The 13,995-nt window shown below is 42.1% G+C and overlaps 1 protein-coding gene across 2 annotated transcripts in view; it reads right to left on the bottom strand.

The window, feature by feature from the left end:
• Positions 1–4,635: 4,635 nt before the first annotated feature.
• Positions 4,636–13,995, bottom strand: part of LOC105853889 — a 17,959-nt gene continuing 8,599 nt past the window's right edge. For both annotated transcript variants that reach the window (XM_012727591.1, XM_012727590.1), the window contains 3 exons: positions 12,000–12,172; positions 11,224–11,341; positions 4,636–8,092 (listed from right to left, as the gene is read on the bottom strand). In XM_012727591.1, coding sequence (XP_012583045.1) covers positions 7,904–8,092; positions 11,224–11,341; positions 12,000–12,172 — 480 coding nt within the window. In that variant the 3' untranslated portion in view covers positions 4,636–7,903. The remainder of the gene's footprint in view (positions 8,093–11,223; positions 11,342–11,999; positions 12,173–13,995) is intronic.

The following is a 13,995-nucleotide window of genomic DNA, read 5'->3' as shown; positions in this document are numbered from 1 at the left end:
TCCTCTTCTCAAAATATCAACCAAAATTACAAAGATAGATCTAACCTAGTAAATCACCAAAAGAATTTAAAATTTGTTTTATTTTGACATCACAAATAGTAATTTTCCCTTTAGGTCATGAATTGGCTGAGTTTAGATCTGGTGTTTGATCCTTGAACACCCTTCGTTAACAATAGAACGTTCATTTCCTGTAGAACACGCATGTGCTACTCTTGGTAAAATCATTGTTGGTATAAAGAAAATGTGTTTTTCCAAATGAGATGAGTTTTTAGAATAGTATTTTTTAACATTACTTCTCTTTGAATCTCATTTTTTAAACAGAATTTTTAAGAAAACTAGTACTCAGCAAATTAATGCATTTTAGAAAAAATCAGCTGTAAATTATCAATACTGCATACTTCTTGGCTCATTACTGATTCTACTACCTCTGTGAGGGTACTAAAGTTGAGATAAGTGGTGAAATTTCCATCAGCAAATTTTATTTTGTCAGCTCCAATATGAAATTTATTGTATAGGAATTAAATATATAGAGGTCTAATTTTTAAAAAAAATTAGTCGTGTTGTTCCCAGATCTCCACTAATGAGCAATATCTTGGTGTTAATTGTTCAATGATAAACTATACATTTTATATGCTTTTTAATAGCGAAAGTGAAAAATAACCATTATGACAGATGAGGTTTTAGTCCACCTCTATTTTATAAGAATTTGCCCTCCAAATGTTTGAGAGGGAAGTCAAATAAGATAGAAGAATATGTTTTCAAGAGGTAGAATAATCCCTTATAAAAATGACAATCAAGAAATGGTCATCTGTATACTTTCTTGCCAAAGCTTAAAAATGTGTACATTCCTTACTGTAACCCCACTCCCACCCTTCAGAAAGGGCAGGTGTTCCAGGCCCCAGGGTCTGTATCATTTTGTTTTCGGTCTAGGCCTCTTTGCCTGCACATAGCAAGGACATTGGTGGCATGTTTGTCTTAGAATGCAGTGTATGTGTGTAGACTGAAATCCAGTCCAAAGCCATTAAGAGATGGTTTGTTTGTTTTAAACTTTCTAGTATTGTTATTATTTCAGTTCCGCAGGTTGTATCTCATATGCTGGGTAAATGCTGCCTTGACTGTTTCACTTTGGGTGGTTTTAGTAGATGCTAATTTGGTAGATTAAATTGTTTACCTGCTGTGTTCAAGAGATGCCAACAAGGGTTTACTTGCCGAATTGATCAGTTATTCCATTTGATGACTAACAAATTGCTTGGTAAAATCAGAAATATCTTTTTTCCTTCTCATTTACTAATTACCTTTCTTAGGTGCATTCTGTTGCAAGTTTGTGTAATTTTTTTTGTGACTCCTTTCTATTGTCCAACTTTAAATAAAAATGTTTCTAATAATACTTGTCTGGCAGTGAGTTGATTGCTTTAATAAATCTTCAGCATTTAGACAGAATATAGGAGTCATGTACTCATATAGGCACTTATAAATGGAGCCCACCCCAGGTCCTTTTGAAAAAAGGGGATAGCAGTAAGCTGTTTATCCTGAAATTTATCCTTAATACACAGAGATTGTGTTTCATTTAACACAAAAATATTTAAGGTCCTGATACTGCCTGCATTCTGGGAAGTATCTTTTGCATTAGCTTAAGTTAATTTTCCATTAAAGGATCTAAATGAGAGGTTGCGAGCAAATGTACCTCTCAAATTAGAGCAGGAGCTCTTCAAATAAAAAATAAAAACTCATCATAGGAAATGCTCTCAAAGAGCAACTGATCATTCTAAGGATAGGAGCAGAAAAAATGACTGGTCATGCTTCATTAAAAATGTTTCCTGACTCTTTTTTCTACTATGGTTACTGATCAAAAATGCTATTTTCAAATAAGGTTACCTAGAAGAACACTGGATTTAATTAGTAAACAACCCATTGTCGGAATCTCTTTCTTGAGTGCTAGCACAGTCTCATGCCAGTGTACTCTCTTCTGGGCACTGTGACATTAGACAAGGCAGGACTTTACTGACCAGTGCCTTCCAGCGGGGTAAAATGGGAACCATTCACTTATTTAAAGTATTGCTTGAGCAGCTGGCATGCGGCATTAGGTGCTGAGTTTCTGAGATAAGATGGACAGCTTTTTGAATAAGTCATTTCTTTCTTGTAAATAGTAAACAAGTACACAAGGATACATTTTAGAAATCATTAAGATCTTGAGTTGGAAATCATTTTTTTTTTTTTTCAAATCATGTCCCTCTACCATCTTCACATTAGTGGTGGTTCTGCCCTTCCGATGTCATCTTCTGCAATGGCACTGCTGTCTTCCTAGCATTGTAGAGCCCTAGAGTGTTATGGTGATTGCACTGAAGCCTTGATATATGCTAGACAGGTATGCTTGGGGATTTTCGTTTTATTTTATTTTTATTTATGCATACAAGAGCTGCAGTGTAGAACAGAGTGTAGGGTGGGGGTGGGGAGGTGGTGAGGAGAGGTGTTCACCCAAAACAGTCAGGGGAGGGTAGCAGAACAGGATCTACCGATATACACAGTTGAGTGGAGCAGTGGGCGAGACAGGAGAGGTCTGCAGCGCCATGTGGGTTAGCTCCCTGGCCAGGGATCCAACAAAGGTCACAGTTGTGATAGCACTGAGACTTAACCCCTGTGATATATACCGCCTGTCATTGACTGCATCATTAAATAGTAAATGTCTGTATGTATGCATACTACAACTTCTTTATCCAGTCATCCATCACTGGTCACTTAAGTTGTTTCCTTATCTTGGCTAATATAAATAATGAGTAAACATGGGAGTGCCTATATCTTTTTAAGCTAGGTTTTTTTCCCCTTTCAGATAAATATCCACTCTGGTCTTAATTTTTGAAGAACTCCATACTGTTTCCCGTAGCGGCTGTCCCAGTTATATTTACTCTGAGTGCACAGAACTCCCTTTTCTCCACACCCTCACCAATATTTACAACCTCTTACCTTTTTTATTGTAGCCATTCTAACAGGTGTGAGGCCATATCTCATTGTGATTTTGATTTGCATTTCGCTGAGGATTAGTGAGACTGGGTATCTTTTCATCTACTTATTTACCATCTGATAATTACATTTGGAAAAAGTGTCTATTCATTTCTCTGCCCATTTTTTAATTGGAATGTTTATTTGCTATTGCATTTCATGAGTTCTGTATATATTTTGGATATTAACAGCTACCAAATATGATTTGCCAATATTTCTCCCCATCCTGTAGGTTGCCTTTTTGTTTTATTGGTGGGTAGTAAATATTTATTGATTGAATAGATTAATTTCAAGTTAGAAAAGCTTTGAAAAGGCTCATGCACTTGCTATTCTCTTTTATTGCACACTGAGTCGATAAATACCTAATGAATAAGATAGAATGCTGATAGCCTTTTCCTGGGATCTCCCAGATAGTAAGTTCATGAGCTGCTCAAGCTGGAATTAGAGTCGTGAAATATGAGCTCCATGCCACATCAGTGACATTCAAGAAGTAAAAAGATCAAAATGTTCCTATAAAGCAAAGCTAAATTGCAATCGGATGTATTAGTCATAACTGAGAACGAGCCAATGTTCCCATTGCTGTTACAGGCACACAAACAGGCTTCTTGAGCACCTGAAGTGTCTTTCATTAGCCCCAGAGTCACTTTTCCCAATAGTGAGCCAAGCCTCTCTGCATTCCTGATAGCCGCTGCCACCTCCTAAGAAACAGCATTAAAGGGTTTGTTTTTTTTTTTTTTTAATTACTAATGGGCTTTCTCTGTTGTTTTCCTGAGTTTGCAAACGATTGTCTCATTGTGACATCCATTCAATTGGGATGTTGGTGTGAAGGAGAGAGGAAAAGACTGTTACAGTGAATTATAGGGTGCTATGCACCTTTGACACTCAAAATGGAACTGCAGCAAAGTCATAACATGTCTTGAAATAATTGCCTCTATTCCTTTGTCCTCACTTCGAGAACCATGACCAAAATTTCACTTACAAAGGGCCAAACAAAAGCAAAATGAGTTGGAGGAAGGATGACTCTTTCACTGGACAACTCTGAGAAAAAGAAAATGAAAGGGTGAAGATTATTAATCAGAAGAGTATCCAGAATTGATTCCTTGGGAATGGAGGGAGATGAGGACTTTGGTTCCCAGTCTGAGGTTCTGGGAGGAAACTATTTATACGAGCCCCATCACAGTGTGGGCTAGTCAAGAGAGAGCACTTGCTCAGAATCTCCTGATTCTCCCGGCACTCCCAATTTCTGAGTGTCCTCTGTGGTAAGAGGAGGTGACTCCATAGCAGAAGCCAGAGAGAGGTCCCCCCAAGGGTTTTTCTGCCACTAAGCGCTGAAGAGAAGCAAAATCAGTGAGGGTAGTTGATTGATGTTCCCTGAGACCACACCCCAAAGCAGGTGTAAACACAGCGAAAGAGGCCAGCATGTGTTGTGGTCAATGATTAATACGGTGGCTATCAGGTCACTCCAGGACTAGCACAAATCTACAAGGCTCCCTTCCCCTACTCTAATGTCATAATGTATAAAAGCCTCTCCCACTCCCACCCTCTCATAAACACCAAGATGTCATCTTTGGAAAAGACTGAATCCTACTAAGCTTTTAAGCCAGTTTGAACATTGGATTTTCTCTTGCTAATCCCTGGTGCAAGCTGAGGAGGAAGGCCAACCAGTTGTACCAAACACAATCCTTTCCACATCTGAGGTGTATGAACTAAGATCTGCTGCTCAACAGACATTCACTGAAAAGCAGCCTACTTCCTGTCAAACATCTAGAGTTCTGTTTCTCCACAGCTCATGACAGCTGACTGTGCAAGAAAGGTGTTTGTTCTGAGGTCTTGCCTACTATCCCCACGCAACACTGGCTCAGAGACCACCAGATGTCTGTGCAATTCTTACACAGACTCCAGGCTTTCCCGAGGCATCTCCTTCAATATTCTGGGAAGTGGTGTTGGCAGTTTTGGCACTGCCATTCACTTTCAGGAAGCAGACACTGAAAATCTGGCAATGCATTGCTTATGCAGTTTTTAATATACACAGAAGAGAAGAGGGTGACATAGGCTAAGCCACACAAGCATAGTGAGTTCCAGAGGAAAATTCAGAATACAGGTTGCCCTGTGATTTTATTTGATGAACTTTATAAATTTAACTGGGATATATAAGTTGATCTAGGAAGCGGTGAGACAGCATGGCTTTTGCCTTTATTTTGCCTTTATTTTGCTTTCTGTTCTAAGACTAATTTGGAAATTTTTAAATTATTAGCATTATGTCAAGACCCATCTATGGAGTTTGTCTCCTTGGTCAAATAACCCACTTACTTACAATGATGAAATTTCTTCTTTCAAATTCAAAATTAGAAATGTGTATTTTGGGGGCCATTTCTTGTTTAAGTGTGTGTGTGTGTGTGTTGCATCTGCACATATATATGTTGTACTGACAGAAGATGACAGAGAAGATGAACCAGGGTTTAATTTGACTTGCTCAAGATGGTTCTAGTTGCTTATTGGTTGCTTTTACCTGACTATCTGATAATCAGGTAATAGAGACTGAGAAGAGTGCTTTAGACCTGAAAAATAAGAAAAAATGGAAAACTAAGATATTTTTGAGAACTGGATGATAAGGAGAGAAAACAGCAATGACAAATGATTATTTGTAGGAACTTAGCTGGGACAGAAGGAGACCCAGGGGATTTGACTTGAAAACATGGACTCAGACATATGCCAGGGACAGACAGTTGAGACAGAGGGAGACCTTCTGCTGCTGGCCTAGACAAGGACTCGGTCTCTATAGCCACCTCCTACCATATGACCATGAGATACAAATGGACAAAATCGACAAAACAGTGGTCTTCAGACATTGGGCATCAGACAGCACGACAGTGATCCTTGAGAAAAAGGAAGCATAAAAGATGAGCTCTGAAACTGAATGGCTGACTCCTGGAGGCTTTCCAAGCTGCGGAGCAAGGAGGGGGAACACAGGCATAAACCAGCAGTTGCCCAGGGTCAAGGAGACAGAGTGGGGTGTCCATGAAGCACGAGATAGTGGAGTTTGCAGAGCTGAGTGTGAGAAGGTAGAGGTGCAGAAAGAGTAACGTCTGGAGAGCTGCAAAGTCCCAAGTAAGGACTGCCCCATGCATGTGCAGGATGAAGCTGCCTGAAAGAGTTAGAGTTCACAAGGGCTGTGTTCCACCATCCAGAGTGGACAAACCTTGTAATGAGACCCTGGGTAGAGAATTCCTAAAAGTACTGTCTCAGTAGTAAGACAAAAAAAAGTCCTAGATGAAATGCTTCTCAGATCCTAACACCTACCCCAAAAGTGTTTTTAAAACAAAATTTGAACAGATCAAACTATTTCTAGATAAGTCAACTATATCCCAGAATGGAGTTCAAGAATATTTATAGGGGTACAAAACTTCCCAGCACATACCAGCTCAAAATTCACAGTGGCTGGCATCCAATCCAGGATTATCAGGCACACAAAGAAGCAAAAACATTGCGCAGAGAAGGAACTCAGAGGAGCCTGGCAGAGAGGAAAGACCAGGGAAGTCAAGGCAGTGAAGGTCTATAGGACAGAGCACTGGAGAGGAAAGCTGCACAGAAAGAGAACCCCGGATCGCCTGGAGTTTTGAGAGAGCAGGACTGAAAGCATATGTGTGCAGAAGTTACAAGAAGGTGGAGAAAGAACCATCTGGAAGAAGTAGAGGTATTAGTGGCTGGTGCTAACAAAGAGTCAAAGATAGCACCTCTTCCCACCAGAGAGAAGGGAAAACCTCACGATTCTCAAGGTATTAATAGGTCGTGTGTGCAAAAGCCTCGTCTAAGAAGTGGGGACTACTTCACCTTAGGCTGAACTCTATCCTAGTCGCATTTAATCAATCTTAAAAGCAAGACAGAAAATAGTAAACTATTTCCAAGTCATGTAGTTACTTCTCAGAATAAATTCCATAATTATAAGCACACAGAAATAGCCGTACACAAGAAAGCAAAATCAAACATCTGCTACACTATCGACAATTACCAGGCCTGCAGGGAAGCAAAGTGATGGCTCATGATGAAGAGACAAATGAGTTGATTGAAACCAACCCAGAACTGACACAGGTGGAAAAATTTTATATAAAGAACTGTCCAAATGCAATGACAAGAAAAACAGAAAAAAAGACTAGATAACGAGTTTGAAAAAATACCCCAGCGAGGCATGTTATATGGATGGCAAATAAATACTTGAGTAGCTGCCAATATCACTCATCTTTCAGACGATGCTAGTTAAAGCTGCAGTGTGATATGACGACTAACACAACAAAGACTGGCCTAGCCAAGTGTTGAGGACATGGAGAATCTGGAACGCTCATATTCCACTGGAGGATATTAAATGGAAAGAAAGGTCCACAAATAATTTTGGAGTTCCTTTCAAAACAAAACATTCACTTACACTCCCACCTAGCCTTTACACTCTTGGATAGCTTCCTGAAGAAATGAAAGCATTTGTCTGTACAAGGTGTTCATAGTAGGTTTGTTCATAGTAGATTTGTTTCAGTTCAAATGTGTAAGCAACTCAAAAGTCTATCAATAGGTGAGTGAATAACACATTGTCCTATAACCATATGATGAAATACTACTAGGCAATGAAAAAGACTGAGTCACTGATATACATAGCAGTGTGGATGAATCTCAGTTATGTTGAATGAAAGAAATGAATGGAAGTATCCTCCCCAGGAGCTTAGGGAAGCCCCCTAATTGGGATGCTGTAGAGATAGCTCTGCAAAAGGCCCAGTCGTGGTCACTCCTCACCCACCTAATCACCCAACCCCCTGTGATACAGACCGATTCTGCCTAGGAGGTACTTCCTACTCTGGGATGCCCTGTGGCAGGGCAAGACACATATCAGCAGTTTGACTTCAAGACTATTTCTCAACTCTTACAAAGCTTCTTGCACCAGGGCTGCAAGAGTTGGGGGTTCTTTCTTGCTTGTTTTTCGCAGGCCTAGCTCATCATAGTCAAGATTTGAGATTTCTTGAAGTCTGTGCCTTAGCAGGTTTCTTCTCCACTGCCTGCAGAAGGCAGCAACTTCTAATTCCTCTGGATCTGGGGAAGGTTGTCTCAATCCCTGGAGGAGAGAAAGATAATTACATACGGTATACACTTCCCAGTGCCAGTGGATTGGAGCTGCTTCTTAGGGGATTTCTCTGAGGGAGACTGGACTGGCTTTCTGATATTCTAGCCCTAATTTAATAGAAATCAAGGAGCCATGTGGACAAAGTCTTCTGAATTGGAATGGAAGCCATTTATTTTGAAAGAAGCAAAGTTCGTCACAACAGAATGCTTTGAGAATGATAGCAGTTACAAAAAATTCTCGCAGGGGTTAAAGACAATGCTATCAAGTTATCTGCAGCCACTGTAGCATGAGTTTGGTCCCAGGCCAGGAAGGAAGCTGACCCACAAGGCACAGCATGTCTTTTCTTTCACACCCACTGCTCCCCTCAGCAGTGCATTTCAATAGATCTGCCTGTTCTGCACTCCACTCTCTCTCTGATGAATCTCTTACCTTACTCTACCCCATTACTCTAGCCTACACCCCAGCTTTTGTATGCATAAATAAATAATTTTTTTTAAGATTTATTTATTTGTGCATACAGAACTGGGGTACAGGCCAGAGGCTCAGGGGTGGTGAGAGGCTTCACCAGAGACAGAGTGGGGAGCAAAACAGGCAGATGGACGAAGTACACTGCTGAGGGGAGCAGCAGGCAGGTCAGAAGAGGTCTGCCTCACCATGTGGTCTCCTCCGGGGCAGGCGGGAATCGAACTCATGCGGAAGTGGCTTAAGCTTCTTACTGCAGTGCTTTAACCTGCTGCGCCACCAGGGAGGGCCATAAATAAATCTTTTTTAAAAATTCCCTCTCTACACCAAATCCTACCCCCTTTTGGATCTTGCTTTATTCTTTTCGCTTGGTGCAAATTTTCCATGGGCCTTCGACCAGTGGCCTAAGCCAGGACACGGGTATACACTGCAAGCACTCAGTCTGGCTTGCAGATGCTGAAGACTGGAGTGTGGTGTCCAGTCAGGCCTCAGTGTGTGAAAAGAAGTAGACTGTGGCTGCACTACTGGCGAGAGACAGAAGCTGCTCCATACGGCCAGCCTGGAGCTCTTCTCTTAGCTTTCAGAGACTTTAGAACTTGGAGCTAAAATAGGCACATCTTGCAAATGGTTTTCATTCAGATGTCTATTCCATGCACTCTTTGAGCTTCTCCAGCAAAAAATGTCTTTAAACTTTAAATGAAAAGGATCATTCTACTTCTGTAGCACCTCCATGCATCAGTCCACTATTCTCTATCTGTGGTTTTCACAGACTTTACATTCTAACAAAAGATGGAGACAAATTAATAAATGCCAGGAAAGGAAACAGACATATAATTACAAACTGCTAGTAAGGAATAATACAAAGGTCCTAAAAATAGAGGAAACTGGGTACAATGAATTTAAAGAGAGTGAGGGGTATTCTGTCTCTCTGAGAAGGAGCTTTAGTTTGGGCCTAAAGGATCAGATGAGACAGACATTGGCAATTTGGTGGAAGTGAGGGCTGGGGTGCGGCCTGCAGGCTGAGTGGCACAGGTAAAGGGATACCTCTTGAGAGATGCATCATTCAGCAATTTCATCCTTGTTGGAACGACACAGAATACACTTCCACCAGCCCAGATGGGGGACCCTACTGCACACCTGGGCTGTATACAGGGACCTCCCACAGGTAGGGGGCGGTTGTTGAGCAGAGCATTGTAATGAGGCTTACGGCTTATCTCCCAGTTTCAGCCTGCAGGAGGGCACAGGAGGCTAGGGGGAGTGTTGTTCTATCCCTAATGAGAACAAGTCAGATGGTCCAGAGTCAAAACTTCTTGAACCCATTAGAGAGCTGAGTTGAAGGGTAAGTCTGAAAGCTAAGAAAAAACAAGACACTTTAAGGAGAGATGGACATAGCTCGGACTCCTCAGGACAGACAGTGGGAGGGAGATGAAGCTACATATAATCTGATAGGAAGCTTTTAACTAAAACGCTTGCCAAATTATAATGGCCGAGTGAAGACGAGTGTGAGTGGGCAGGACCAGTAGGAGCCACAGCACAAGAAAAACCCACACCTATGCACAGGCTTTTACTTTTACTTATATATATATATATATATACACACACACACACACATTTTTTTACATCATTTTTCATTTTTTACAACGTATGCTTTCTCATCTGTTATAGCCCTCATGAAATTCCCACACTGATTCGCCTGTTTACCATCCCTAGAGTGCCTTGCATTCACAGGCTTTTAGCATCTCACCTGGTGCTCAGAAGAAAGAATTGAAGCAGGACAGAGGTCTGGAGTGCCCCCTGCAGAGCAGGCTTGGGCGAGGGGAGGGGAGCACCCGCAAAAGCCACAAAGGCGCTAATCCCTATCTACCTCTTCTTCATAGGACAAAAGCCTAAAGCCATTGAGGAAGAAGAGCAAATCCTCTCACCCCCGGGGAATAGGTCAGAGCGAGGGGAGACAGAAGAGAGTGAAGCCCTCTGCCCTGCTGGAGAAGGCTGAAAACAGCCTGGAATTCACTGTTAGAAGTCTCCTATTGCCTGTGAGGAGCGGGCTCATTAGAAAGCCCGGTGCCTGAGACCAGAGAGTGGCCACCTGCCTACAGCTGAAGCTGAGTGAGGACCACTAACAGCAGCACCGCCTCCTCTCTGGCCGGCAGGCATCAAGCCGCGGTAACCGTAAGCTTGGCAGAGGCAGGGACTTTGAGAGAGACTGTCTGTGAGGGGCAGGCTCCAGAGGAAAATGCTGAGCTGAGAGTAGTGACGAAGGGAACATTGTTAAAACTGCCTGGGAACCCAAACCCTCACTAAACACACGGGTAACACCAGGAAATAGGAAGTTCATGAAGGACCCGAGGCAGCCTGGGTAAGGGAAATTGCAAGCTGGCATTGCGAGTTGCCCCAGGTCCTGTTTGAGCAGGTGGGCTGCATCATGGACTGGGATCCCTGTGCAAGCATTCTGGTCATCAGACTGACCATGAGGAGGTGACACACTAAGCGAAAAGTGTTAGATCCTGACTAAAGCTATCTCACAAATCCCCAGAGGAGAAAGCTAGGCAGATTTTCCTTGTGAATTTTCCAGTTGACCAGTCACGCCCAGCCTGGAATGCCAAGTCGGGTGTTGTGCTCTGTGCTCTACACCAGCACTCACTCTTGGGGGCCGCACTTACCCGGAGACTGGCAGCCTCTGCAGCCCTCACAGTCTTGGCCACGGCCCTGAGGAGTTGCTGTGCGTTTCCCACCAGGAGCTCTTCAGAGGACTTGCTTCTTGCGAGGGAGGCTTTTACACTTGGGAGTTAACAGGAAGAAAGCAGGTTAGTGGTGCTATGCCCAGTAAGAGTGCAGCCTCAAGTAACTCAGGAACTAGTTTTCCACCTTAAATCGACTTTCTTCCCTATGTATGTTGCAGATATGGTATATTTGTGATAAAATGAGAAAGGACAGTGATGGGTATGATATTTTAAGGATTTCTTTATGTATGCATACAAGAGCTGGGGTGCAGGCCAGAGGTGTGGCAGGTGGTGGGGGACTGTGAGAAGATTCACCAGAGACAGAGTGGGGAGCAGAACTGGTAGACTGACTGAAATACACTGCTGAGGGGAGCAGCGCAGTGTGAGCTCCGGTCAGGAGAGGCCTGCTGTGCTGTATGGGTCACCTCCCTAGCCAGAGGATCAAATTCATGTTGCAGTGAGGAGATTTGTTTCATAGTGCTAACACTTAACCCTTTGTGTCACCAGGGAGGCCCCTTAAATGTGATTTTTATCCTTTGTAGCAATTATCTAAATTTTCAACTTTTGTTAACATTTCACAAATAAATGTAGAGTCTTGGAAGGTAAAACACTAAAAGTAATATGCAAGAGAAATAATGATACATCCCCCCCGCCCAAGTCCTCCCTTTGGCCTTGAGAAAGCAGAGCACAGCACTTCCACCAAAGTCATTTCCTACCTGGAGATGATTCGGAGTTGGTTGCTCATTGTTTGAATCTGCTCTACCACACACAAAAGCTCCTGGGAACATCTCTGATCTATGCAATTCTTGGCAATGATGCAAATAAGTTTAGAGAAGTTTTGGCCAGAAGTTGCAACTCTCTTAGCAGAGGCAATGAGCTGATCTTTGGTCTATACCAAAAGAAAGGAAAGCATTGGGAGCAGGTCAACGATTCCTTCACAGAGTTTCCCTAAGAAATCAGTGACAGTGTTGTACTTAAAACTTGCTGGGCACAGCTTACATCAGTCCTGGAATGAGTATATCTTAGTGTGGTCTTAAATCCATGATTGCCCAGATCTGCTCCAAAGCCTTCAAGGTCAGAAACTTCTGTATTTTTAGAAGCTCATTCCCCTGAAAACCAGCAGAATGAAGTGGTGGGGTGGGGCCCCGCCCTCAGTGAGGGCTGCTGGAGGAAAGGCAGCCCCACCCCCTGATCATGCACTAGCCCTGTCTCCACAGGAGCTACAGCCTACACTTCACTTAGAGTTAGTGGTCAGCATCAGCATCCCTGGGACAGAAAGAAGACCCCTGAGAAGGAACAGGTGTGAGGAAACTCCAAGTGTTAAGGACCACTAATGATCTTGGACAACTCTTCCAGTGAAACACTGATGGTTGAAGTAGACAAGAGTTAGGAGGAAGGATGGGACAATAGGAGGTCTGAGTCTTGGGTATCATGAGGGCTGCTGGGTTTGGTTTTACAGTCACTTAGTAAACTGGTACTGTGACCTCCCTCCTCGTGAGAACCCTTCTTCCATCCTAGAATAAGAAAGTGGTTTTATGTGGCCCAGCCAGATCTACATTAGGAGTTTTCTAAAGGGCTCTTACATTTTTCCCTTTGATCCACACACTCAGTAAATGGACTTTATTGCTATTTTTCAATGTTGGTGTGTTGATGTGGTACAGGGCTAGTGACAGGTACATGAAGAGAACCTCAATATCACTAATCATCAGGGAAATACAAATCAAAAACACAAGAAAAAATCGACCACAATGGCTATTATCAAAAGATAAGAAACCAGTGTTAGCAATAATTTGGAGAAAAGAAGACCCTTTTCTATTAGTGGGAATGTGGAAAATAATGTGGAGGTTCTTTAAAAAAAATTAAAAATAGAACCACTGTATGACCCCCAATTCCACTCCTGGGTATTTACTAGATGAAAGCAAAAATATTAATACACAAAGCTGGCTGTAGCCCCTTACCATTGCAACATATTTACAATAGACAGATATGGGGGGGGGGGAGCCTGTGTGCATCAATGTAGACAAACTTTGCAGAACATAAACCTGGCTTTAGATGACACAACTGTATCACATGAAATATTAATCAGCCATGAAAAAGAACGAAAACTTGGTTTTGCAACAACATGGATAGATCTTGAGGGTATTATGCTAAGTGAAACAAGTAAGAGAGCAAGAGACAAACACTCTATGACCTCACTTATTTATGAAAACTAAAAAAAAAAAAGCCAACCTAAGTAAGCTAAACTAAAATCATAGAGACAGAAAACAGATTGGTAGTTACCAACACGAAGGAGGGCTTGGAGTTTGGGGGAGCCAGAAAGATTCACGAAGGAGACCAAGATGGACACACTTCTAGCTACAGCAATAAATAAGTCAAGGAGATGTGATGTAAGTATGGGAACCTACTTGCAAAACATGGTATTACAAATCTGAAAGTTGTTAAGAAAAGATGGTAAATAAATGTATTGCAATGATCATTTCACAATGTATACAATTGTAAAATTTTCTCTGTACACTGAAACTAAAATAATGTTGCAGGTAATTTATACTTCCATTTTTTTAAAGCGGGTAGGAGAGAATTAGAATAGGCCACACATGACTGAAGTTGGCCCCCACCGGTAGGTTGCAGCCTTATTACCTCTACTTGGGGGAACTTTTTTTTTTTTAAGATTTATTTATTTGTGCATACAGAACTGGGGTACAGGCCAGAGGT

This window comes from Condylura cristata, unplaced genomic scaffold (assembly GCF_000260355.1).
Source record: "Condylura cristata isolate star-nosed mole 26May11 unplaced genomic scaffold, ConCri1.0 scaffold00020, whole genome shotgun sequence".
Taxonomy (NCBI): domain Eukaryota; kingdom Metazoa; phylum Chordata; class Mammalia; order Eulipotyphla; family Talpidae; genus Condylura; species Condylura cristata.
This window is presented reverse-complemented; position numbering and strand designations above follow the sequence as displayed.